This window comes from Antechinus flavipes, chromosome 2 (genome assembly GCF_016432865.1).
Source record: "Antechinus flavipes isolate AdamAnt ecotype Samford, QLD, Australia chromosome 2, AdamAnt_v2, whole genome shotgun sequence".
Classification (NCBI taxonomy): domain Eukaryota; kingdom Metazoa; phylum Chordata; class Mammalia; order Dasyuromorphia; family Dasyuridae; genus Antechinus; species Antechinus flavipes.
In genome coordinates, this window is record NC_067399.1 from 437969981 (window position 1) to 437997879 (window position 27899).

The following is a 27899-nucleotide window of genomic DNA, read 5'->3' on the forward strand; positions in this document are numbered from 1 at the left end:
TATATAAATATTAGTATTTCTAATTAGCTACTCTTCTAAGCCAAAAGAACAAGGGATACGTTCTGTTGTTTGGGGCAGTTGGTATCATATTAATGGGTCTTCTACAGTATGGAGAATAATACTTCAACTGGAAAGGATAGAACAAGTTAAGAAGAATAAGAAGAGTAGATATAGTTAAGAAGGAATCAAAACTCAAGAAAAGTTAAGAATTGATAAGACCTGTCCCTTAAAAAGGAATCCAGATCTCCAGAGCAGATAGATTATATTCCTAGACAGTGAAAGAATTTTAAAACCATAGTCATTAAAGCTTTGAAAAATAGAGAATAACAGTTTCATTTGATCAAAGATGGCCACAAGCAGCTACATCCAAAGAAAGAACACTGGGAAATGAATATAAACTGCTCGCATTTTTGTTTTTCTTCCTGGGTTATTTATACCTTCTGAATCCAATTTTCCCTTTGCAGCAAGAGAACTGTTCAGCCTTGCATACATATATTGTATCTAGGATATACTGTAACCTATTTAACATGTAAAGGACTGCTTGCCATCTGGGGGAGGGGGTGGAGGGAGAGAGAGGAAAAATCAGAACAGAAGTGAGTGCAAGGGATAATGTTGTAAAAAATTACCCTGGCATGGGTTCTGTCAATAAAAAGTTATTTTTTTTAAAAAAGAGAAATAGAGAATAAGAGCGGGCAGAACATTGGAAATGGACAAATATTGACCAGATTTTCCAAAGGGAAAATGAAAGCTAGATTAAGGTTCGTGTCTTTCCCCAGCAAACTTTTAGACAGGTATTTGCTGTGTACCAAGCACTGTGCTGATGGTTGGGATACAAAGAAAGACAAAAACAATCCCTTCCTTCAAGGAGCTCTTGTTCTAATGAAAGATATAACATCCAAGCAAATGTGAACCAACAAGATATATACAGAATAAATGGGAAGTCATCTTAGAGGGAGGGTACCAGCAAATGGAGAGGGAGAAGAATGAGTCCATGTAATCATAAAGAGTGGTCAGCCTACTCAGCACAAGGTACAAGTTTTATACCTAAGTAAGGGTACACATCACCAAATACCTGCTCCCTCTCTCCTCCAATGTCACTGGCTAGCTGACCTGCCAGTCAAAATCAGAACAACCAGAAACAGTTTCAGTTGGTGATTACTTTGAACTGATGCTGATTGATAGCTCAGTTGGCCAATGAATGAGGAGGTAATGACTAAGTAAATGTAATTGCCTATTCTAACACCAAAAAAGGGTGATGTAAAAGTTGTTCTGATGCTCCAGGAGAACATAGGGGGTTGAGGGCTCCCAAAGCCTTTTCCAGCTCTGACAGACACCTGACAGAGTCTGTGAAACATGGCCAATGGAAGAGCCTCCCTCCCCGAGATCTCAGTCTAACCCTCTCCTACCTTGGAAATAACTGGCCCTTGAGGGAAGGTGGAACTCAAGCTGCAGGCCTTGCAGGGCCCAAATACCCCATGCAGTTAAGGTCCAAGGAGGCAAGCCTGGATGCCTCGCATGTCAGAGGGAAAAGAAAAGATCTGAGTCTTCACATTATCTCAGTGAGGGCTTCCTATGTGGTTTCTGAAACCCTGAGATGCCCTGATTCCATGCTGATATCATCAGGAATGGGCACCACAGGCTTCCTGGTGGGGAAAAAAACAAGGAGTTTGTGATCAGTTAGGACAAGAAACTATCTTTTACCTCTTCCTTCCTTCCTTCTTTCCTTCTTTCCTTCCTTCCTTCCTTCCTTCCTTCCTTCCTTCCTTCCTTCCTTCCTTCCTTCCTTCCTTCCTTCCTTCCTCCCTCTTTCCCTCCCTGCCTCCCTCTTCCCTTCCTCCCTCCCTTTTTCCTTCCTTCCTTCCTTCTTTCATTCCTTTCCTCCCTCCCTCCTTCCTCCCTTTTACCTTCCCTCCCCTCCCTTTATTCCTCCCTCCCTCCCTCTCTTCCTTTCTTACTCCTTCCTTCCTTCCTTCCTTCCTTCCTTCCTTCCTTCCTTCCTTCCTTCTTCCCTTCCTTCTTTCTTTCCTTTCTTTTTTCTTACTATTACTTCTTACTGTTTTTTCTTCCTTTTTCTCCTTTCATTCTTTCCTTCCTTCCTTCTTTCTTTTTCATTTCTTCCCGCCTACCTTTCTTTTATTCCTTTTTTCTTTTTGCATGGATTTATTAAGAGCAATTCATCGAACTTATTTCTTCCTTTTTGTTCTAGTCACTACAATGAAGATATAGATTTTAAATTCCATACACATAGAATTGGACTAAATAAAACTAAGAACTTCTAAATATTAGAGCTCTCCCAATATGGAATTCATGATCATGCAGAAGAGTGAGCTCCCTCTCACTGGAAGTGTTCAAGCAGAACATATCAGGGATGCTTTGAAAAGACTTGGTGATATCTAAGCTCTTGTTCAACTCTAAGATTTAAAAATTCTATGTATAAACCACATTTCCTTGCAAATTTCCCCCCTTGCTGTTTTGCAAAGGAAAGCACATGATTTGTTTTCCATATTCACTTTTCTCTTCCCCTCTCCCCAATACTATGTTTGTTGGGAAATAATAGAAGATGCCCTGAAGATGTGGTCAAAACAATCAGCCAAAAGCAAAGAGTCAGTTTGTTAAAAGTAAAAGAAACTGGGGTTCATTTAAAGTGGATAGAGCACTGACCTTAAAGTCAGGAGAACCTGAGTTCACATGTGATCTCAGACACTTAACAGGTACTAGCAGTGTGACCCTGGGTAAGTCACTTAACCCTAATTGCTTCACACACACACACACACACACACACACACACACACACACACACAAATAGTAAAGGTATTTGAAAAGGTAGAATACTGTGGATAGGCAATACTATACATATTATCGGACAATTGATTGCTGGTTAATTTTGCTAACCTGTTTTTTTCCTTTCTTTTTTCTTTTTTGCTCTAATGTATATCTCTCAGAAAGGAGAAGAGGAAGGGGCATATTTAGAAATGAAAGTGATAAAAAAATAAGATATCGGTCATTTTTTAATTCTTGAAAAACGTTTTTAAAATACTAAAGGAAGGTATAAATGAAGCCCATTACATCTCTACAAGAGAAAAGAAATGGCAGCATGTAACTATTATAATTTCTAAACCTTCCAAATTCTACATGGGAGAAATTCTGTAGTCATCCTGTGAGCACAGCAGCCATCATGAGGTCAGGTCACTGGCCTAGCTCTTTGCCTAGGAACCAGTTCAGTGCATCAGGAAGTCAGTATGGGATGACAGAAAGAGACTGCATTTAGTTTCCAAGGACTGGGTTCAATCTTCCCCCTTAGACAGATCATTTTGTTTCTCTGGGCCTCAGTTCTCTTATCTGTAAATTGTGGGAATTAAGTTAGGTCACCCACAAGATCCCTTCTTGCTCTAAATCTGTTATTTCACAATCACCTCTGTCCACATCCAGCCTAGCATGTTTTCCTAGCATCAAATGAGGACCTTTTGAGCCTCCTCATCCATCCCTTTCCTTTCAGATTTGAAGACTCAGGGCCGCTACCAGTTTGCCTTATAGCTGGTTTCTGGGTAGTCAGGGGGAATCATTCTTTTCCCCTCTATTGTCCTCCTCCTTCAAAGAAAATATTGGAATGGAGTTGATAGGGGAGAGGAGGATCAGAGAGTAGACCCAACAAAAGGTTAAAAGTAGATAAGGCGCCCAAAGGATTGTGGGAGCTCAGCATCAAAAAGGAGGTGGATTTAGGGGCATGGAAGTTACATCTTTTCCAGCAGGTGGCAAGACAGGTTAAAAATGCAGCGTGAGAAATGTCAGGGCAAGAAAGGTCCATCTCAGTTACACCCAGAGAGTTGGGTTATTTCTATCTGGTGAAAATTAGATCATTTTAGAAGTTGAAATTCAGAAGAAGCCATTGGAGCAATCTCACCTTAAAAATGTCATCCCAGAAAAGCCTGGAGTGAATGTAAAATCAGTCAGTCATGCCCCAAACAATTTCCAGCCCATTGAAGTTGGTTTTTTTCCCTTTTTGAAAATATTTCAACACATTTACTGAAAGAATGACCATTTCTTCTAGAATTGCTTTGATTTATATGTAACAAATAAACTATTATGTAGACCAATCAAAGTAATAACACAGCATTAATCTTGTAAACACAGAAAACAGAATCAAAGGTTTGGATATAAAATGGGAGGGGGGCTAGTTCCCATTAATTGAGTACTGCTATGGGGGCCTGATTGATAGCTGATTTTAAATTCAAGAAGCATAAAGACTTAGAGAAGGAAAATATGTCCCATAGTGCAGTAGAAGGAATACAGAACCTGAAGTCTTAGGTTCTGGAGTAGAGTCCTGGCCCTTGAATATTTGTGTGATCTTGGGCAAGCTGTCCCTCCTTGGACTTCAGTCTTTTCATCTGCAAAAGTTGGACTAAATGACTTTTAAGGTTCCTTGAAGCTCTAAATTTGTGTGTGTGTGTGTGTGTGTGTGTGTGTTCGCATGTGTGTATTCTGGTTATACATGCACATTCTTTTTATATACACATTTCTTTATGAATCATGTTGGGAGAAAAAAATCAGAACAAAAGGAAAAAACCATGGGAGAGAAAAAAAAACAGAAGAAAAAGAAAAAAACAAACATAGCATATGTTCTAGATTCTTTTAGGAAAAGTGAAGGGAGAGGTTCATAGGAAAGTCTTGTTGGATTAATGGGGTCATATTTTCCAGTAATCACTCCCTAAACTAATAAGACAAAATTTAATAAGGACAAATGTGAAGTCTTGCCTTGATATTCAAAAAATCTACTGCACAAGTGTAGAATGAGAAATGATTTGAGGAAAAGGGAGAGAAAACCCTTGTTTTGCAGTAGTTCCTCTGAGAAGATGGAAAGACCTTGGTTAACTATAGAGCTGACATGAGTCAGCAAAGAGACCTTTGCTGTTGAAACAACCAGTGTGGTCTTGAAATGATAAGAAGGTCTAGACAGAAGATGGTGTCTTGCCCTCTTCTGCCCTGTCAGACTCTGTCTGCAATAGTGTGCTCAAGGTTGAGATTGTGTCCAAATGAAGACGACTCAAGACAATAAAACAAAGATTAGGTGGAGACAGTGGGTATGTTCATTCTGGAGAAGAGAAAACTCAGGAGAGCTATAGTAGCAGTTTTTAGATATGTGAAGGACTGGTAGATGGAAGAGAAAATAGACTTGCTGTGTAACCACAGAGAGAGTAAGGCTCAGTGAGCCAGAGTTGCACAGAGGCAGATTTTGACTCAGGAGAAGGAAATATGCTCAGCCTCTTAAATGAAATTTTACTTATACCTTTTGTTTTTACATTACATTCATTTCCATACCTCCCTTCCTCCTCTACCATCATCATCAAGCCCTCCTTTGTAACAAAGAAAAACAGTTTTTTTTTAAAGTTTTCTGCACTATCCCAGTCTGACAATGTATCCAACATTCTGTACCCATAGCCCTCCACATCTCTAACAAAAGCGTCTGTAGGAGGAAATCTTCTAACAAACCTCTCCAGCAGTGCACACAAGCTGCCCCGGGAAAGAGTGAGTTTCTTGTCATTGTAAATATATTTTGTAATAAAAAAGTTCTTAACCTTTCTTGTATTATAAATCCCTTTGGAAGTCTGGTAAAGCCTATGGACCCTTTCTCAGACTAATGGCTTTTAAGTAATTGAAGGAAATGCTAAATTTCAGCTAAAGGTTAATAATGAAAATAAGGATATCATGTTTTTCCACCCTGTTCATAAATCTGCCCATGGACCCACTGGGGATCTGGGGATCCCACATTAAGAACTCCTATTTCATGGTTTAATGGAAAGAGAATTAGATTAGCTATCAGACTTCATATTCCAGCTCTGCTGGTCATTAACTGTATGACAATGGGTGAGTCATTTCAATTCTCTGGCCCTCCTCTTCTTCGTCCATAACACGAGGGGACTGGCCTAAATGACCTCCTGGACCGGGTACAGCACCAGAACTCTGCTAGCAAGAAGAAGCTGTTTACTTGTTGGAGATTCCAGACTGGGAAGGGACATGGGGCTCTGTGACTTTGTAGGTCAGTGCAGTTCTTGATCCTTGGTAATTCTCCCTCAGTCTTTCCTTGTTAAGAAGAGGGATTTCCGTACAAATAGGCATTCCTCTCTCTTCTTCATGTACCTTCACAATATGGTCATTCTTTCTGGAAAGCTTTAGCAAGGAACCTGATCCAGAGCTCAGGACTCACTCCAGCGGGTGGCTCAGGAGGCCCTGCCATCAGCTCATGGTAGGAGTATGGATGTAGACTTATCTTGGCTCCAGTTTTGTTTGGTCCGGTTCATCTGGCCCAACCCGTCACTCCTGCTGATCGGCCATTTAAGGTGTTCTGCTGAGCCGGTTGTAGGGCTGAGCATCTGCAGCCTGAAGCCTGCTGAGTATAGTCTCATCAGAGGATGCAGAAGCGCAACCCAAAGCCTGGCAGCCATCATCGTGCCTTTTCCATCCTCCTTAGGAGGTAGTTTGCTCCTTTTCTTCCTTCCCACAACAAAATATGCAACCCCTTTTCCCAAAGTATCCTTCTTTCTTCCCATCCATGTCCAAGAGTTCCCTTGACAGAACAATTTATAGAGAACTTACTATGTATCAGACATTTGTGCTGAACATGTTGCAAATATTACCTCATTTGATCCTCACAACAACAATCCTGGGAAATTGAGGCTATTATTAGCCCCATTTTACAAATGAGGAAATTGAGGCAGATAGAAGAAAAGTGATTTTCCAGGGTCACACAGCTAGCAAGTATCTGAAACTAAGTCCGGAATTCTGGTGTTCCTGACTTCAAGCTTAGGGCTCTATCCACTGTGACACCTAACTGCCTCTTGCCCCAAATACAGCATAATCCCCTTTGTGTTAAGTATCTTTCCTATATTAAAGTAGGAAGTGGAAAGCTAAGGGTGGAAGCATTGAAAAATGGCTTTTCTAAAACTGACTGGTAGGGAAGAGAAAATAAAACTATAAAAATCAGACTTATGGGCTACCACAGCCTGACAGTTGAGGCTAGCCAGGCTCCAAGTCAGGTGAAGAGCTGCTCCTGCCCTCTACTTAAAGTAGGAGAGAAGGGATTTGAGAAGCATTTCCATGCAAACTGTTTAAAGGATAAGTTTTGATGCCTTTTAGGATATGTGCTTCTAGAAAGGAAAAATCGATTTTTATTCATTTTTAAATTAATTTTTTTAATGTACACAAGCTCTTTGAGAACAAGGACTGTGTTGCTTTTCTATTTATGTCCTTAGCACTTAGCAGTCCTTTGCATATATAAAATGCTTTATAAATGCTTTTTCACCAATTTATTCATTAAAAGAGCATTTATTAAGCACCTACTATATATATGCCAGCAATTTGACTAAAGACTGGAGATATTTTCACCAATGTGAAATATACCTTGTTCATTCTATCAAGGAAACAACATGTACATCTATGCGTCTGCAATCTGGAAAATTCACCAGTGTGGGACAGTATCTTTCCTCACTGGAGGGGGATGGGTGGATCTCCACAGTTTACATCCGTGTTTATGGCCTCCCTGCTAGTTTTATGCTTTATTACTGACAACTCACATTGCAGTTGAGATTTAAGATTTACAAGATACTTTATTCACAAGTACTTTGCGAGGTGGGCAGTCTGAGTTTCATTGTCCCCATTTGTCAAGAGAAGAAATTGATACTCATATACTCGGGGTGAATAACTTGCCAGGGGTTATATTTAAAAAAAAAAAAAGAGGTGCATCTGAGTGTCACAACAGGCTTAATTGACTTGCCCAGAGTCACACTGCTGTTAAATAGCTGAAGCTGAATTTGAACACAGGTCTTCCTGATTCTGGGGAAGGTAAGGAGTGCAGCGGATAGAGTACTGGGGCTGCGATAAGGAAGAGGGAACTTCCCAAGTTTAAATCCTGCCTCAGACACTTTCTAGTTCTATGACCCTGGGAAAGGTACTTAATCCTGCTTGCCTCGGGTCCTCATCTGTCAAATGAGCTGGAGTAGGATCCTTGCCAGGAAAACCCCAAATGGGGCCATGGAGAGTCAGACATGACTAAACAACAGCAACACAGTGTAAGCAGAAGTGACAGCATCTTAAACTCGAACCCAGCTCTTCCGAGTACAAAATCCAATGCTCTTGCCCCTCTGCAATCCTTGTCCTTTGCCTGGGCTGTGTGCTGCCCGAGGAGCTCAGGGCCCCCTCCTGCAATGAAGCTCTGCAAGGGGGAGATAACCAACAGTAATGTCTGGAGTTTTACATCTTGTCACTCAATTACAGCCTGAGGAAAGCCACCCCTACTGAAGCCCAGTGAAAAATAGCTAGGGGTGTGACTCACTACCACTTGTGTCAATGGGACCAGCCCTTAGCTGCCTGCACAATTTATTAATACTTCATGGGAGGAAAAAAATTATTTTAATCTCATAATGGATGATGAGCTGTGAAATTGCTTTGGTAGCAGCTGGACACCCTGGGGGAGGTGCTCATTCAGCTCCATTATACCAGCTTTCTCCGAGATCCTCTGGGCTGCTCGTGCTAAACAGACATGTCAAAGCCAGGCAAAGGGAAACCAGAGAACAGAGCTTTTTTTTTTAAGGATAAATCTTAATGTATATTTGGGCCGATTGTTTCAAAACCTAAACATGCATGCACACATACAAACATGCATGCATTTGTACACACATACATACGTGGTGGTATTGTGAAGCTGAGGAAAGCATTCCCAGAGAGATAGAATAGATGGGGAATGAGCACTGAGCCGAGAGTCCAAACATCTGGATTTTCATCGAGACTCTCTCACCAGCTGTGGGACCTAAGGCGTATTTAACTTTCTGAGTCTAAGTATCTTACCTATGAAATGAGCATAATAATATTCCCTCACAGCTCTATTTTGAGGATAAAATGAGATAAAAGGAGTAAAGTTGTGCAATTTGAATGTGGTGTATAAAAAGGTGCACAATAAATTTCACATACACAACATTCATTTCCCATCTCCATGTTTTTGAACAGGCTATCTCCCATGGAATATGTCCCCTTCTCATCTCTGCTTCATAGAACTTTTAGCTTCCTTCAGGTGACACTTTTTGCAGGAACCCAGTCTAAACCCAATCCCTGGCACACAGCCAGTGTTTAATAAATGCTTGTTGTTTAATTAATAGAAACTTCTCTGGGCCTGTTTTCTCATAGAGGAAAAAATACTGAGTTGGACTAGATGACATCTCAGCCATCACCAGGTCAGATGACTACCAAAGGGATCACTGGTAGACTACACAGTTCAGAGTTTGAACCTGGGGGGTGAGGCTGGGAAGTGGGAGATTCCAGAAGGATGAACACATCCCTCCACTTTTTTCTGTGTCTCTAGCAAATCTTACTGTGTCTCATCTCAAAAGACCATGAGGTTTTCAGAAAGTAACAGAGAGAAGCCCACATCCCATCAAATTTCTTCATAGAGGCTCAAAAAATTGTACAGATGTCAGGTTTGTAAATGTATTGGGAAGAGGAGGCAAGGATTCACTTACTGGAGGTGTGTTTTTCAGGCCCCCAGGGGACCACTTAGTGTATTCCTGGCCTGCAATTCACCAAGTGCTTTGAGCTGAGCACAGGTATTATATTCATCCAAAGCACTGGTTATTCTGAGTGAAAGGTTATAATTAATTGGTCTGACTCGCCCCTTGGTGGTGAGCTTGGTACAGCCTTCCATCTTAGGTGTGAGGGAGGGAAGTGTAAGAAGTGAAAGGGGAGGATGAATCTAGGCCCTGAAGGTGGGACAAGGACTCTGGAGGACTCTATTTCTTTTCTCTTCTTCTCCAGTTTCCTTTTCACTAGAACTACAGGGTTAGGTTTGAGGATCCTTGCTTCCAGCTTTGAGTTGTGTAGCCCTGGGAAATACAGCATAGCCAGAGAAGTTACCACAAACAGAAGGACAGACCAGGATGTAGTGCCTCTGAAGGACTAACTGGTTTTCAAGACACTTTCTGATTGTGGAACAATAATCTCTCTCTGTATCTTTATGTAGTTTTATATCTCCATCTCTCTACATATTTCTATTGCTAGATGTATCTATCATCTCTTTCTCTCTCTCTTTCTTTCTCTGTACATATATACATATATATATAAATATATAACATTATTACTATCTATATCTGTTTATATCTATCTTTATCAATATCTGTCTATATTTTTATTGTTGTCTATATATCTCTATATGTATATCTCAACATTGCTATCAATATCTCTTAATATCAATAGCTCTGTTATCTATTTATCAATATCTATATCTTTATAAATATCTCATTGCATATATCTATATTTCTCCATTGCTATCGATATCACTATCAATATCTGTATCTCTATATGTTTATATAGCTATCAATATAGCTATCTCTCTATAAATATATTTCTATTTCTATACTCACATTTCTCTTTTGTTGTTTATATCTTTCTATCAATATCTAGATCTCTCTTATCTCTAGAAATCTCCCAATCTCTGTATATCTCCTTCAGCATCTATATTGATATCTAACTCTACATAAATCTATAGCTGTGTCCATTTATCTTTATAACTATGTATCTATCTAGATCTGTATTCCTTTATCTAATACTCTATATCTATGGATAGCCTGGTGGCCCTGGAGCCAGGAAAACTCAAGTTCAAATTCAACTACAGACATTTACTAGTTGTCATTTAATTTCTGTCTGACTCGATTTCCTCAACTGCAAAATGGGGATAAAATACTACTTATCTTCCAGGGTTGTTGTTAGGGTGAAATGAGGTAATAATTGTAAAGTACTTAGCACAGTATCTGGCATAAAGTAAGCTCTATGTAATTGTTAGCTGTTATTATTATTTTCTCTATCTTTATTTATCTCTATATAGATATATGTAGAGCTATATCTGTCTATCCATCTATCATCTTATTGATCCCTAGATATTTACATATTATTTCTCCCATTAAAATGTGAACTCTTTAAGAGTTTTGTATGATTTTTGTTTTTTTTTCCCAGGTTATTTTTACCTTCTTTCTAAATCCAATTTTTCTTATGTAGCAAGACAACTTGTGTAGCAAGTAAATGGTATACATATATTGTATTTAATATATACTGTAACATATTTAACATGTATTGGTCTACCTGCCATCTAGGGGAAGGAATGGGGGGAAGGAAGGGAAAAGTTGAAACAGAAGTTTTTGCAAGGGTCAGTGTTGAAAAATTACCCATGCATATGTTTTATCAATAAGAAGCTATTTTTAAAATAGAAAGGGAAAAAAGAGCTTTGTATGCCTAGTACTCATTGGTGCCTGGCACATAATAAATGCTTATTCAGCTTTTGTTGACTGACTTGGCTTTGGTATCAGAGGATCTGGGTTCAGATTCCAGCTTATTTACTGCACCTCACTTTCTTTATTTGGATTTCCATTTCCTCGTCTATAAAATGGGTTTAGATTAGATGCCCTCTTGGACATGTCAACTATAAAAACAAAGGTCCTGAAGTCTCATCTCATCAAATCTAATCAAATAAGGAAGACATCACATTGCAGATCAGAGAGAACTCACAGGAACTAGTGAATGGAACACTGATCCAATTCTTTGAGCACTAGACTAGGGAGGTTTTTTGATCTGTTCACTATGTACTTTCCCAAATAATCTATGGAGGGAAAGGGGAAAGGAAAGGAGGAGGGAGGGATAGAAATACGTGTCCTTGCAGATAACATTATATCACTTGCTATAATTGGTGGATTGTGCACAAAGTTTCCAGATGCATTTAGGAGGGATGTTCACACATCTCTGGGTAATCATTCATAGGGTCTGTACTCCAATAAGAACCAGACAATGGCGAAAGAAGAGATATTGAGTGGGGAGATATGCCAGGAGGTATCTTCCTCAGATCCTATTCGGAGCTTAGCAGGCTTAAAGCCCAGATAACAAACTCCCCATGGATAGGTCTTTGGAAATGGGCTTTCAAATCTGGTTTCAGACACTAGCTGTGTGACTCTGGGCTAGTCACTTCACCTCTGGGAGCCCCTTTCTCCTATATAAGATAAAGACAATAATGGCACCCACATTTTAGGGTGATTGTAAAGAAGGGACCTCAGAGATCATCTGGCCCAGCTCCCTCATTCTATGGAAGAGGAGAGCTAAGGAGATTAGAGATAAAATATCTAGCTCAAGTTCACATGGGTAGAAATTATTGGTGAGCTTGTGATTGGAACTCAGATTCTGTGACTGTATGTCGTGAGATTAATCAACATAATACATTTTGCAAATTGCTCTCCATAGCTTTATGCTTGCAGATAACATCATATCACTTTCAATAATTGTGGATTGCTCAAAGTTTCCAAATGAATTTAGGAAGGATATTCACATATCTCTGAATAATCATGCATAAGGGGAGATAAAACTCTTGAGCCCTTGGACGTGTAGTCACAGATTCTCAGAAGAAGAAGGCACCTATCTCAGAGGCCATCTAGTCTAATCTAGATTTGAATGAGAATATTCTTTACATCATACCTGACAAGTGTTTGTTTTGAAAGTCACTAGCTTCTAAGGCAGATTATTCCACTTTTGTACAATTCTGATTGTTAGGAAACTTTTTTTAAACATAGCTAGATAGGTGGGCCAGGGTTGTTTGCTTTGTTTAATTGTTTTACAAATGAAGCTATAATGTTAAAATTCTAAATGAAAACCAAATTAGTGACTCTCACTTTTTAAACTGAATGAAAGAATTATTTGAAATGAATTGCATTATTTGAGAAGTATTGAATATTTAGTTGTGGTTTTTTTCTGCATTTTAATTTGAAAGGATACCTCTTCTCGTAGACTTGGTGTCAGGAGGCCAGGGTTCAAGTTTCAATTCTACCAAGGACTCACTGTGTTGATTTAAGCCGGCCCATCTCCTCCTTTATTACATGGAAGCCAGTTGCGCTCAGTTATGTCCATGTTCCTTGGCAGCTCTGATGATCTTTATCAGTAACTATGACAACCTACCTTCCCTAAAGCAAAAGAGAATTTGGCCTATGAGGTTCCTTCCAATTGCAGAGCTATGATCTTATGATGATGAGTTAACCAATTACTTCTTCGGGAACATCTACTTTGTCCCTTCCCTACACAAAATCTCTCTGTGTTCTTTGATGCTCTTGCTGCCCACTGTGGGCCGGATATGTCCCTGGAGCCTGCTGAAATATAAATGTGTTTTCCCAATGGAGCTGAGTGATGGTATTCAGACTAAAGTCCAGTGAAGGCAAGGAACAGAGCAGTCCTTGAAATGTTGGCATTGAATATAGAGATGAATAAAGGGAAAGAAACTATCAGGGAGATAAGGAGAAAGGAATAAACATTTATAGAGCTCCTCCTCAGTATCGGGCACTAAGTGCTTTTTACAAACATTTTCTCATTTGATCTTGATTATGTCTCTGCTGGTTTGGTGCTATTACTATACCCATTTTACAACTGAGGAAACTGAGATAATCAGAGATTAAATGACTTGCCAGAGTTATTCCACTATTAAGTATCTGAAGTTGGATTTGAATTTAGATTTTCCTGCCTTCAGGCCCACCAGCTGCCATATAAGAACTGGTCAACATCCTTCTGTAATGAGCATTACAGCTCCTCTCTCAGGGCTTCCATTCTTTCTTCCAGAAAGTGAGGGGTCAGACTATATGTTTTCTGAGGTTTCTTCTAACATTCCTTGTGACACCATGGCTGGAAAGACGAAGAGGAATTTGGCAAATGAACTCATCTAACATCTTTTCTTACCCATTAACTGACTTACATGAATGATTTAAACTCCCAGTTGATTTTTCTTGATGAGAGCACTCTGAAATTCCTGGAGGTTTCCTACTTGAATTTTCTTCTTGGGATATGAATAGCCATGCTCTCTTCTTATTCCTCTGATTCCTCTCCTCCTTTTTTGGGAGACAGTCAGGATTAAGTGACTTTCCCCAAGATCACACAGCTAGTAACTGTCTGAGATTGAATTTGAACTCCAATCCTCCTAACTCCAGGACTGGTGCTCTATCCACTGTGCCTCCTAGCTGCTCTCCTTGATTTTTAATGATTTTTAATATCCCTCTGATATTAGCACAAATTTACCCCATATATATCTTGTTTGTACATAATTTTCATCTTGTCTCCCTCATTAGACTGTGAGCTCCTTGTGATCAGGAACTGTCTTTTACATCTTGTATCTCTAGCACTTAGCACAGGTATAGAATTCCTCTTTTCTCTATCCCTACTTTCTGAAAAATTAAATTAACTTTTAATCAAATTGGGAATTTATTAGCTGCTTGCTTTTGGGAGAGAGAGAGTTTTAACAACTATTTGGAAAGTGGAAGTTCCCCATCAGTATGATTTCATGTCTCTGTGATAGTTTTGTGATCTACTTCCCAAATTTTTATCAGTTTCTTCTTTCTAGAGAAGGAGTCTATAGCAGAGATGTCAAATGTGACCAGTGGCTACATGCAGTCCATGACTCTTTCCAGTGTAGCCTGAATGAGATTAAAATGTACTTCCTATCTGATTTTAATGTGTCAATGTACTAATTATAATATATATGAACATGGTTTTCTAAGTCAATATGAGGTTTACAGGAGTCTTTATGTGGTTTAATGTCTCCAATATCTATTTGAGTTTGGCCCCAATAATTTACAATATATTTCTATCACTATGTTGCTTCCCCCCTCACCTCCCACTGATTCTCACCCAGACACTCTCTGCTGGGCTTTTCCTCTCTGGCATGTGGATTTTCTTCACATAAACAAATCTTATTATGCAATGCTATTTCATTGCTCTTTTTTTAGTTATTTTGTTCTTCCTGGATAAGGATTTATTTCATTGTCATAGTTGATCTAATCTTAAGCATATCATGTCTCAGTGATAAGTCATGTCAAAAGGACCTGCTTGCATTAAAATCTACCTTGTTAATATCTTGCTAATTATCTATATTTTGTGGTCAGAAAGCTGAAAGCAGGGGCTTTATTGTGGCCAAGGAAGTACAATGCTAGCAAACAGTTGCTCTCAAGCATTTGAAAGACCATTAGGTAGATGAGGGATTGAAGTTCTGCTTGGCTCCAGAGGGCAGAACTAGAAGAATGAATGGAAGGTATAGAGAGACAGATCTCCTTTCTTTGTAAAGGCAATCTTTCTAATAATTAGAGCTGACATAAAGTGGAATGGATCCTGTTGGTTGCTAGTAGTTGGGTTCCCTACCAGTGGAGGTTTGAGTATTGGTTGAAATCACTGAAGTCTCCCCTCATTGTAGTTCTGGGAGGAAGCTAGGGATTTTGTGTCACAGGTACCCTCTTAGTTGATCAACAAGCATTTATTAAGTACTTACTATGTGGGAAGCACTGGGGAAAAGGAAAAAAAAATGAAGTTTGCCCTCAGAGAACTTATACTCTAATGAGGCAAAAATGCAAAAAACAAAATGAGCACAGAATAATTTCAGGGTAGAGCCCCTTGCGCAGAAGGTAGATCAGAAAGTCTCTATGGGAAAGGTAGTACTTGAAAGGTATCTCGATGAAAGTTTAGGATTCTAAGAGCCAGAAATGAGCCAGAATATAGAATGTTGTGTGGAAGACAGCAAATAATCCACTTTGGCTAAACCATAAAGAGAACAAAAGGAAATCATATACCTGGAAAGTGGACTAGAATTATACTGTGAAAAGCTCTCTAAATGCAGATATGCTTTATATTTTTCTCTTCAAGTAATAGGGAGCCATCAGAGCTGCTTTTTGTTATTGTTGTTGTTTAGGCAATAGGGATTGACTTGTCAGGGTCACACAACTACTAAGTGTCTGAGGCCGAATTTTAACTCAGATCCTCCTGACTCCAGAGCTGGTGCTCTATTCATTATACCATCTAGCCAGCCCCATCATACTTTCTTGAGGAGATTGACATGGTCAGATCTATGCTTTAGGAATATTATTAATGAACTTCCTATTGATCATGCAGTGCACATAGTAAGGTCTTTGCTAGTTATAGAGCAGAGAAATTCCTGACTCTAAGATTCTAAAGGAAGCAGAGTAATCCCCTGGGGTTTCAGAAAAATGTCTTGAGCCAATTGGAGCAAGTGACAGGGTGGGAAGGTTTCAAATCAATATATAGCTGTCCAACAATTAAATGGATATGCAAGCAGAAGTTAAGGATATATTTTTCAGGGACTTTGTGGGTAATAGTGAATAGTATATTGTGAATAGTATACTGAATTTGGAATCACATTGGAATCACACATTTGGAATAAGATGACCTCAAATTTTAATTGCCATTTACTCTCTTTGCAAATGTGAGCAGCCCATTTTAAGCTCTGTTGAAGATGGACTTGAAGACTTTAGAGTTCCTTTCCAGCTCTAAGTCATATGATCCTAAGAATTATGGCCTGGGTATAGAATTGAACTACAGGCTTCAAAAGTCCTATCCATCTTTAAGATTCCATGGCTGGGTATTGCTGCTGCTGCTGCTGCTGCTGTTTAAATGGTGACATCATAATAAAACAAAATACAAAACAAAAATTTCTTTATTGCCTAAAGTCTGATCTTGAGTGCTTCTTTGAACTCTCCTATTACTAATTGTAAGCTTCATGAAGACACAGTAAAGTCTTAGAAAACACTCATTTGTTTCCCAACATAGTGTTCTGTAAACAACAGCTGCTTCATTAATATCCCACAAGAAAATAAATAGTACTTTGTACCTCTTGTATGTGCTCATCAAGTTACTCTTTGCACTGCAATTACCTATTATATGCCTTACTTTTAATAATTTTTTATTTTTCTCCAATTATACATAGAGACAATTTTCAAAATTCACTTTTAAAAATTTTGAGTTTCAGATTTTCTTCTTCCCTCCTTTTCCTTGTCTCCCTGAGACAGTAAACAATTTGGTATAGGTTATAGATGTTCAATCATGTAGAACATATTACTAATATATGCCTCATTTGCTATTAGACCTTAAGTTCTCTGAAGGCACTTCATCTTTGGTAGATGGTACTTCATCTCTGAAGGAATCTCATCTTTAGATTTCCCATGATGTTCTGCATACTAGGGACTAGGGAACGTTTTTTGAATGAATGAGTGAATGGTTTCAAACCTACAAGAGATTGCCATTTCTTCCCTTATTCCAAAACTCATCATCGGTTTTGTCATTTGAAGGCTATCAGTCTCTTTCACTCCCCATGGGGATAAAAGTTGCCTTGCTAATCCTTTCTCTCCATTGGCGGGGTGCATCTTGCCTAGGGCAAGTATGTCTGCCTGATAGCTACTGTAACCTTTTTGTGAACCGGAAAATTTCCTGAACAAAAGTCCTTGGGGACTAATGTGGTCTTTCCTGGATACATTTTTAATAAACAAAACTAATGTATAATTTGACGGTCTCCCATTATAGAGCTGTTCTCTAGTCCATAGGATAGCAATTCCAGGGTCCACAAAACCAGTAACTTATAGAGCAGAGAAAAGAAAAAAGACAGTAGGCGCCAAATTGGGTGTGTTGCAGGAATTGAAACGGCTTCTCCAGCTCACCCCCTTTGCCTTATTCCAAGCTTTGAGTGTGAGATTAAATCATCTCCCAATGCAGGTTCAATGCTGCAGTAAGTAACTCTATTTTTATTTTCTCCTTTTGGTTTATGTGTATGCCTTTTTTTAAAGAGACATTTTTATTCTAGGAAAATGACAGGCCAACCAGAAGGCATGATTGTGTAGATTTTGAGAAGGGCTAGAGCACTACAGTTCTGATATACTGCAAGACATGAATCAGAAAGATTCTATTAGAAATCTCTCGAATAACTGACACGGGGGGGATTCTCCACTGTGATTAATTTCACTTGGTCATTATGAACACAGACAAGTCGGACAAAATTGTATTTCAGTCCTCCCTGAATTCATAAAATCACTCTATACATAAGAAGTTATAGTTTTTTGACTCTATACTTTATTTGACAGAATTTCAGTTTAGGATAAGATACTGTCCAATTTTTTAAAGGAGAGAATGGAAGCAGAAAGGCAGCTGAAAGGGCAATGCCTGATTTCTTTTGCAGAAATAGTTTGCTACAGTGGAAGAGCCCTGGATTCAGCATTAGGGAATTTGAGTTCCAGTCCTACACCACACATCCTTGATTACTTTTTAGTTTGTAATCTGGGGAATTCCTTCAACTTTTCTTAATCTTGATTTCCTCATCTGAAAAATGGAAATGGTCATTCCTGCCCTTCCTGCATCACAGAAAGATGAGATAATGCATTGAGATCTTCAGCACTTTGAAGAGTACTATGTCTCTGTAAAGGATTATAATTGTTCTGAGGCTCCAGTCAGATCGGTCATTCAATAAATCAGCTTTATGCAACATAGGAAGCATTAGAGATACAAATGCAAAAGTGAGACTATCCCTGCCCTCATGGAACTTGTGTTCTTCTAATCTCATTTTATAGACAAGGAACAGAGGGGCAGAAAGGTTGAGGACTTGCCCCAGTCACCCAAATAGTATATAGCAGAGCCAACATTTGAACCCAGGTGGTGATGATGATAAAGATGATGATGGTAGTAGGGTGGTGATGATGATTGTGGGGAAGGTGATAATGGTAGTGATGATAGTGATGGGGGGGAATAGTGGTGATGAGGATGGTGGGGGGGGTAGCGGTGAGGATGATGATGATGACAGACAACTGCAGATGACAATGATAATGTCTATCATTTATATATAGCTTTAGAGTTTGCAAAATACCATATTCATAACTCATCTGCTCCTCACAATCCAGTGAAGTAGCTATGACAAGGATTGTTATCACAGTGAAGGAAGCCTGATAATCAGATCAGTGAAGTTAAGTGACTAGCCCATGGTCACATAATTAGAAAGTGTCAGAGATCCAAGTTCAATACTCTTTTTTGCTAAATGTAAGAATGGGCTAATAAGATGACCCACACCACATGGATATATGTACACCCCTGTAGATTTTCTGCTTTTATTATTATAGTAAACTTTTTTTGTTTTCTTTAAATGACACTACTTGCTAAGTAAACACTCTTTGCCTTAAGGGCAATTCACAGCCACATTAGGAAGATGTTACATTAGGTGCATATTTAAGAGTTTTTATTTTAAAAAATGTTATTTACATATCAGCTTAAGAGATTTTTAAACATATCTTTCTGGGAAAAGGATAGAAACTTCTTTGAATTATAAAGTACAGTTAACATGCATATATGTTTGAATCGATATTATGAATCTCGCACTTGCGTCCATGGGGCTCTGAAAATAGCATTCATTTTCATTTGATCTATTTAATTCTTGAGTTCACTGAATCAGATATAAGAAAATTAGGCAACAAAAGGTTGTGGGAAAAGCACTTGACCTGGGACTCCAGAGACCTAAATTTTAATCTGGGCGTTGTTATTATTAGCAAATGTTATTGATAATAATAACTAACATCTACATAGTTCTTTAAGATTTGCAAACTACTTTATAGATAATATCTCCTTTGATGTTTGAGAAGTAAGGGCTTTCATTATCCTCATTTTATGGATGAGGAAATTGAGTTAGAGAGAAGATTAAATTATTTGCCTATGGTCACATAGCTATTAAGTGTCTGATGCAGGATTCAAATTTGGATCTTCCTGACTCCAGTTTAACACTCTCCACCTTCTTGTCCCACAGCTAGTAGGACAATAATGTTCCCCTCTCTGGGTCTCAGCTCACTCATCTGTGAAAAAGGAGACTGATAATTTCTGGTAGGCCCTTTTGGGACCCCAAAAGGAAGGATATGGGTGAGACATAAGGAAGGAATTTTAGATGGGATTCTTAGTCCTTGGAGTTTCTTTATGGAGCACTTTCAAAAAAGTACCATATCGTGTACTATGTCACATCTTTTCTAAAAGCAAAGCCATAGATTAGCTGACCTTTTTAAGAAACCTTCTGACTTTAGATATTCATGAGATTTTAGATCCAACTGTTTACCTGTGAGCAGGATGAAATCTGAGTCCTACAAATTCAGGATTTGATTGAATTAGTAGGAAGCATGTATGTGTCAGCATATTTTAGTATGTAAAGTAGGTTAATTGCCTCTTTAAATGAATTTTCATAATCATGTTATTACAATATTTTGATACAACATATGCTTATTTGTTCAAAAGACTTCTGGTTCATTGGGTAATTTCCAGTATTGAAGTTTTGATTTGCAAATGAAAAAAAAAACAATGGAGAGTCAGAAGATTCAGGTTCCTAGGCTATGTTCTCTCTTCAACTTACTGTGTTACTCTGAATAACTGTTGTCTCCTCTCTGGGCTTAAACTCTTATACTTAAAGCTCTTAAAACAATACAAAACAAGATTGGGTTGTATGTCTAAGCTCTTATTTACAGCTCTGGTAGTACATACTTTCCCTATTTCCCCTTCCATTCCTCTCTCCCACCCTGCTTCCATTTGCCCTGCCTCTCTCTATGATACACTGAAAAATAATGCACAGAAGATCTGAGTTCTAGTTCTCCCTGCAGAACTGACTGTGTGAAATTGAGCAAATCCCTTTCTCTCTCCAGATCTCAGTTTTTTCCCTTAAAAATGAAATACTTAGACCTTAGAAGTGACCTTAAAAAGTGACCTTAGAAGTCTAGTCCATCTAGTAAGGAATAGATGGGAGAACTCAGATCTGTCAACCCCAGAGCAAGGGATTGTTGTATTTTGGGGGATTTATCTCCCCACTGTAGTATTGTGCAGCCTTCCAAAGCCAAAGTCTAAGTTCTAGTCTTTAATGTTCCTGCTGGGGTATCCTTCCTCAAAATCCACCTGGTTCTTAAAGTCAAATGATGGATTTAAAGCCTGGCAAGATGTTTGACTTGTACTGGAAGGACATTAAAGCCCCAAGAACAGAGGGAGATTCAGAGGACAGGGGCAAGTGTGGCTGGCAGAGCTATTCTTGTCCTCAAAGGGTCAATGTTCTTCTGCCCTAGTAGACTCCCTGCTGAAAGACAAAGCAAACAAAAAATATCAATGATTTATCAGTTTCTCTCCTCACCTCTCCCAACTCAGTCTCTAGCACAGCCCTGGGCACATTACAAATGCTTTAATGAATACCAGCTGTCAGGAAATTCAGCCAAAGAGGTACTTAAGGCAAGTGATGGAGGCAACAGACTTCAGGATGAAAGGGCTCATGGACCTGAGTTTGAATCCCAACTCTGCTGTTGACCCTACCTGTGTGATCATGGTCAAGTTTAACCTTTCTGGGTCTCAGTTTTCTCACCTGTAAAATAAAGAGATTGTTTTTGATCATCCTGTCAACTTCATTCCTTTAGACCTAAGGTCAACCTGTAGCCTTACAGCTGCCCAGCCATCATTTTATGCCAGCCACGTCCACAGCTGTCAACCAAGTGTAGATCGATATTGATCTGTATATTTCCTGCTAATTTCCCCAATCTGAATTCCCTGCCACAGTATCTGCCAAATACAATCTTAGCACTTGCTATTCGGTGCTGTTTGACAGGACAAGTGTTTACTTCCAATAGTCGTGACCACCTGGCTAAACTGAATAAAAATTTCCTGAAAAATAAGGTTCCAGAAAGCAGAAATCATGGTTTTTGTTGGCATTTGTCTTGTGCCTGCTTTTTTTTTTCATGTTGTAGTGTAAGGGCTAAAGAGGTGATTCACTGTGGAGCAGCCCAAATTTACTCTTGGATCTGGCAGAAACTAGGTAACTCACAGATACCATATTTGAAAGGGTACCAGCATCGGGCATTCTCCATTGTTCCAGGTCACTGACTAAGGGAGCCTTCTATTGACAAAGCAGACTAGGAACTGATGAGCCACAGCAGGGACAAGAGTGAACCTTGAATGTCGTATCAGTGACTTGGGGATCACTAGGCAGAGATCACTGGGTCTCTGCGTTATATAAAGCTTCATGCTGGACACTAGGGAGATGCAGATATAAATTAAGCTTTGGTTTTGCCCTCATGGAACATACAGTCTTATAAAAATGTCGATGTGTTCATAAATAAATATAACCCGTAACAATGAGACATAGAGAGTTTTAGGAGATCCGATAAGGAAGAGATCACTTCTAGCTAGTTGAATCAAGAAAATCTTCTTCTTGGGAGGGGATGACTTTGTAACTAGGTTTGAAAGATAGGATTTTAGTAAGAGATCACAGGATGGAGAGGGGATGGTATTCAAGTTACAGGGAAGGAACTTGGAATAAAACTTGGATCTTGTTGGCTTTTATCCTTCTTTTGCCCTGGGAACCTCACAATCCTCTGGAGCTTTCAGACTCCAAGGGGAAAATCCAGCAGATGAAACTTTACTGTATTGAAATGTCTTGATTGCATTTACAATTCTGAATAGACCCCCTAATGCTCACTATTAAATCTCTGAACTGTCCTCATGGATTCTGTGGTTCTGTGTGAGTGTTCCATCTCCCAATCTTCTGTCTGTATTTAAGGCTCAAGGCTAGCTGGTATAGGGAAAAGAGCTGTGGATTTGGTGTTCCTTTCATTTAACACTCTCTGTTTAGATTTCAAGCCTTTTCCCTGGTTGGCCCCATTCCTAGAATGACCGAACCACAACAGTTATGTATTAGAATGCCAGCTTCCTGCGGGCAAGATTCACCTTTCTTTGTCTTTACTGCACTCAGCACAATGTCTGGCACATCACAAATACTTAATAAATGCTGATTGATTCGACAGCTAATTCACAGCTAATGGGTTTGAATTCTAGCTTGGTTTCTATTCCTGTGTGGCCTGAAACAAAATAGTGGGAATTGGGCTAGTTGATCTTTTAAATCTTTTCCAGCTTAAATTTTCTGATGCTGTGATGGACATCTCTATACCTGGAAGGGATCTTCATCCTCTTTTAGAGAACTTCTTGAAACAGAGCAAATGATATGATATCCTTCCCAGGAGATGGAGAAGGGAGTTAATTAAAATAAATTGGTTAAAAGAGAAGCTGCTGAACTATGTCTATTCCCCATCACTGAAGAAGTTGATTATGATAGATCTAAAGCCTCAGGTAGGGCACATCCAGGTGTATGTTAGAATTAGCTAAAATGGCTCAGAAGAACTGATTTTTAAAATTTTCACTGTGAGCATTTACATCTCAGAAATCAACAAATACTACAAATCAGGGCTTGTTTACTATTTTGTTAATTATCTAGATTTAAGTAAGTAATGGAAAATATCAATAATTCAGATTAAACTTAAATGTTTGTTGTGCCTACCTTTTTTTCAGAGACCCAATTGTTAAACATTTACCAGCATTTTATGGGCATGTATTTTATTGACATGGCTCTTCTTGAAATTTCTGGATCATTTCATGCATCTCTGCCCCATATGATTATGTATAGGAGGATTATTGTGATCTTTGGCCTGGGAATTGTTTCGTGTTTATAGGACATAATTCCATCTGTGCAAAGTTGTGAAGGTACCCCAAAACTAAACCTGCTTTAGTGTCCCCATCTAATAATAGCACCATTTTGTTTGCACTGGACACTTGGAGAGGTACACTCCTGGTTAGCAAGGAAAAGAAAACCTTGTTTAAAAGAAAGATTAACTTGTGGATTCATAGCCTTCATTGAATAACCTATTTTTACATGCAGTTTTTATTAGAATTATTAAAATATAGCCACATGTGTACATTATATATGCTAAATTCTATGTAAAGATGGGAATGGAAGTTATTAGTAATAGTAGCAACTAACATTTATGGAATGGAAGATAAATTGTCAAGATGATTCAAGGAAAAGTGGATTTGTGTAGAATAATCCCAATTGACTACCTAGCCAGTTGTAAATTTATTAGAATATTAGACTCTTAGGATACTTTCAGATTCACAAAGCACTTTACATATATTATCTCATTTAAACTCCCCAACAACCCTGTGAGGTTGGTAGTGTTATCATTCCCAGTGAGGAAGCTGAGGCTCAGAAAAGGAGGTTAAGTGACTTACCTAGATTACATGACTTAATAAGAGTATGAGATGGGGTTTGAACTCAGGCCCTCCTGGTTCCAAGGCGAGAATTCTGTTTACTATAATATCTAACTGCCTAGATGGGATATGAAAGAGGAGAAAGAAGGAGAGAGGGAAGGAGAGAAAGGGAAGGAAAGACAGAAGGAATGAGAATGGAAGAGAGAATGGGAGTAAGAGATGAAAGGAGAAGGAGGGAGAAAAAGAAGGAAGGAAAGTAGAAAGGAAGGAAGGAAAGAAAGAAGGAAGGAAAGAAGGGGGAAAAGGAAGGAAGGAAAAAAAGAGAGAGGGAAGGAAGGAGGGAGGGAGGGAAGAAAGAGAGAGGGAGGGAAAAAATAGGAAGGAAGGAAGGGAAGAAAGAAGGACAAATAGAAAAAGAAAGAGACAGAAAGCATTTGGGAGAAGGAGAGAGGGACAATGTAAAATCCTAGTTCCATCTCTACAGATAACTAGCTTTATAATGTTTAAATAAGCTACTTATCCTCCCTGGAATTAAAGAAGGTATCTGAAACCATGTCATACAAAGATCATTGAAGAAGCCTAGAATGTTTAGCCTGGAGAAGCGAAGACACAATTAGTCCCTTCGAATCCATGACAAGCTGTCATGTGGCAGAGGGATTAAACAGTATTCTTTGTTGTTTGGGGCCTCAATTCTCATTTGCTGGGCAGGTATCTCTCCAGATCTTGTTATCCTTCTTTATAACTCTAACCTGGGGACTTGACTCTGGCTCCTGATTGGTTCCTTGCTATGTTATTCAGATCAGAGAGATGGACCCCTGCTGGGCTTCTCCATCCCTCCCCCACCCCCAGCAGTATGTGACAGAGCCCTGGGTACACAAGTACATTTCTGTATGGCCACATTTGATTTATGTGATTAACCAGTGAATGGAAGACAGATTGTCAAGATGAGTCAAGGAAAAGTAGATTTGTGGGAGAATTTATCCCAATTGGCTACCTAGCCAGTTGTAAATTTATTGGAATATTAGACTCTTAGGATGTCAGACTAGAAGGGGCTGTAGAGAACATCTCTTCCAAGTCACACAGAGAAGGAAACTAAGTCAGACAGAAATGATTTGTCTAAGCCAGGGCTAGAGCCAGGACTACGCCCCAGTCCCAGTTTTTCTTGTTTGTTTACCTGACTGCCTGTAGAGCTAATTGTATTTTCTCTCTCCCAAAATGCTAAAAAGAATATGTGAGGTTCTGAATTAGTTAGATTGGGCACTTGGGTACAATCTCCAAGCCCTGCTCAATTGGGCCTCTCTGGTTTTCACACAGCTGTGAAGACCAGGCAATTCCTGGAAGAAGCTGTAAATTGTTAATAAAAAATTTTTAGAAAGCACTTTGCGATTGTAAAGTGCCCCACTAAAGCTAAATGTCCATAATCATATGTTTTCTTACAAAGTTTTATTGTGACGATTCAGGGAAAGTATGCACATGGAACTGAATTGCTGGCCTTTGACCCTGGCCAACCGTGGCAGCTGCCCCTGAATCTGGTGAGCTAAGCATCCTTCTTCTTTCTCCCCCCTCCCCAACTCTGCCCTCTACTCCCTCAGCAAACCTTCCTGCGGCATCATTCAAGTATTACTTGTTGGCAAAGCACAGCATTGGGAGCCAGCCCGAAGAAAATGGGCAGTGCTTCCAACTGTCGAGACCAATTATGTTGATTGGATATTGTCTAATCTGATTCTGATTGTGTGTTGCTGTGATCCTAATTCTGACATAACTGTAGAATACTTAAGATGATTTCAAAGGCATTGTAATTTAAGAGGTGTAACTTTCCCCATGCCTGCTGAGCACTGTGCTCCTAAGAGAAATATTCAGGGATTGTGATCAGTGACCCACTTTTTTCATATGGAAAATGAAACATCCCATAAGAACAGTCAGAGACTTGTAAAACATCAGAGCCGCTAGGGCCCTCAGGGGCCGTCTGGTTCAATAGCAGAGGAAACAGGACCAGGCCAGGGAAAGAAATATAGGAATACCTCTACAGGACCCTGCCCTCCTCCACGAGAGCTTCAGGAAACTAATGAGGTTTTACATAATTTCATTAAGCAGTGCAAAGCCACTTGCTTGTAGACCTGATATAAAAATAAACCACTTGGAGGAATGAGCTCAGGAGGCTGATTTATTCAAATCCATCTCCATGCCACGTTCTGAAATCCTCTTAAATATCTGGGAAAGGATCCACAGACCTCTTCTTAACCGAATCTAAGTCCCCATCTCCAAAATGAAAAGTGGTTACCAGACCCCTGGAGGAGGAAAGGAGAGAGCGGAGGAAGGTCTGGTGGGCATTCATTTAGCCCTCTGCCCTGTTTACAGTTAAATTAAAAAAATAAGGAAAAGGCTTGAGCCTCAGGAAATAATCCCTGAGCCAGGGAAAAGTGATAGGTTATTGGAATGTACACACTACACTCTTGATGTTCAGTTCAATGGAACAGGCATTTATTAAGCATCTACTGTGTGCCAGAAACCATTCTGAGTATTAGGGATACAAAAGACAAAAATCAAATACTTGCTGCCCTCACAGAGCCTCGATTTTGGGATACAAACACAAGAAATGAAACCAATTCTTTTCTCAAAACACGTAACTTCTGCTGGTTGAAAGTGAGATCTGAGCTGCGGTTGTCCTGTTTGAGTGAAATCAGGGAACTTGAGACCACGAGACATTCCTATCCTCCCCATACACACAGACCCCAGTTGGAAATAAGCCTCCCAGGAACTGGCAAATCTTGCTCTCTCCAATAGCACTCCCACACCAGTGGGATCCAGCAGGCATTTATTAAGCATCCACTATGTCCTGCCAGCTGCTGGGATACAAAACCAAAGATTGATCAGTCCTACCTTCAAGGAACTTACACTCTGCACACAAACACACCTGGGATCCAAAGGGGACAGAATGGGGAGGGAGGTATTAAAATATATTTTGGAAATCTAGGCAATTGTAGAGTGACTTCAGAATCCATGTTAAATAGACTGATTCTTTTAGATGCAAAGTAAAGAAAGGATAATGCTCTCACTGGATCTGAGGAAGCTAGATTAATCAAGACTGTCATACATGGCCATTTTTTTTTTTTTGCATACAATTGTATTTCTTTCTGGCTCTAAGACATGCACGACATCTAAATCCAGCCGTGATTTCAGGTGATTTTTGAAAACGTTCATTAAAATCTACATGAGCCATGCAGATAAAGCAGAACTTCTGACAACAAAACTTTTAACATTCAAAAATAAGAAGCTCTTGTTTCCCGAAGGGACAAAGGCTGCCTGTGTTAACTCCCACAGCTGTTCTGTTTCCAGAGAAGGGAACTGGCTCTATGGGATAATCCTGAGGCAGGAGGTCTTACTCTCCATTTCCCTCTCCAAGACCTCATAAAATCTTAGACTATCAGAGAGGGAAGAGACCTTAGAGGTCATTGTGGCTAACCTCCTCACTTTGCAAAGGCCCAGGAAAGAGCCTCTGCAAGTGTGACCTAACTCCCTAGGCTCCTAACTCCCCAATTCAAATCTTTCCATCCCACCCATCACCTCCCCTCTAAAACTTACAAAATTCATCCATCAGATACTCATCATCATATAAGACTGTTTTGTTCAACAGTGAACAATAAAACTTCTCCCACAGAGATAGGGAGATTACTATTGCTAGTTCTATAGTATAGTTGAGTATTCAAAATCTACATATGCAGATATCAAATGAGATAATACATACAAGGGGCTTTGCAAAGCTTAATCTTTATAAGCATCTAGGTGAGTCAGTAGATAAAGTGCTGGGTCTGAAGTTAGGAAGACCTGACCTCAAACACTTACTAGCTGCATATGACTTTGGACAAATCATTTAATTTCTGTCTCAATTTCCTAAACTGTAAAATAAAGATAACAATAGTACTTATTTCAGGATTATTGTCATGAAATAATAAAATGAAATAATATTTGCTAGTAGTTCATAGCACATAGTTGATACTTCATAAATGCTATTTAATCTAATATACGTGCTA

General features: G+C 39.2%; 1 protein-coding gene across 7 annotated transcripts in view; it reads left to right on the plus strand.

Annotated features, from left to right (window-relative positions):
- The window catches only part of TOX2 (TOX high mobility group box family member 2), a 305414-nt gene that overhangs the window by 169107 nt on the left and 108408 nt on the right, over positions 1 to 27899 (plus strand). For 2 of the 7 annotated variants that reach the window (XM_051979107.1, XM_051979109.1), the window contains exon 3: positions 5437 to 5523. The exons of 3 other annotated variants lie outside the window; for them this stretch is intronic. In XM_051979107.1, the coding sequence (XP_051835067.1) occupies positions 5437 to 5523 (87 nt within the window). Of the gene's footprint in view, positions 1 to 5436; positions 5524 to 25328; positions 25401 to 27899 lie in introns of all 7 variants that reach the window. 2 more of the 7 variants (XM_051979108.1, XM_051979111.1) reach the window with 1 other exon arrangement.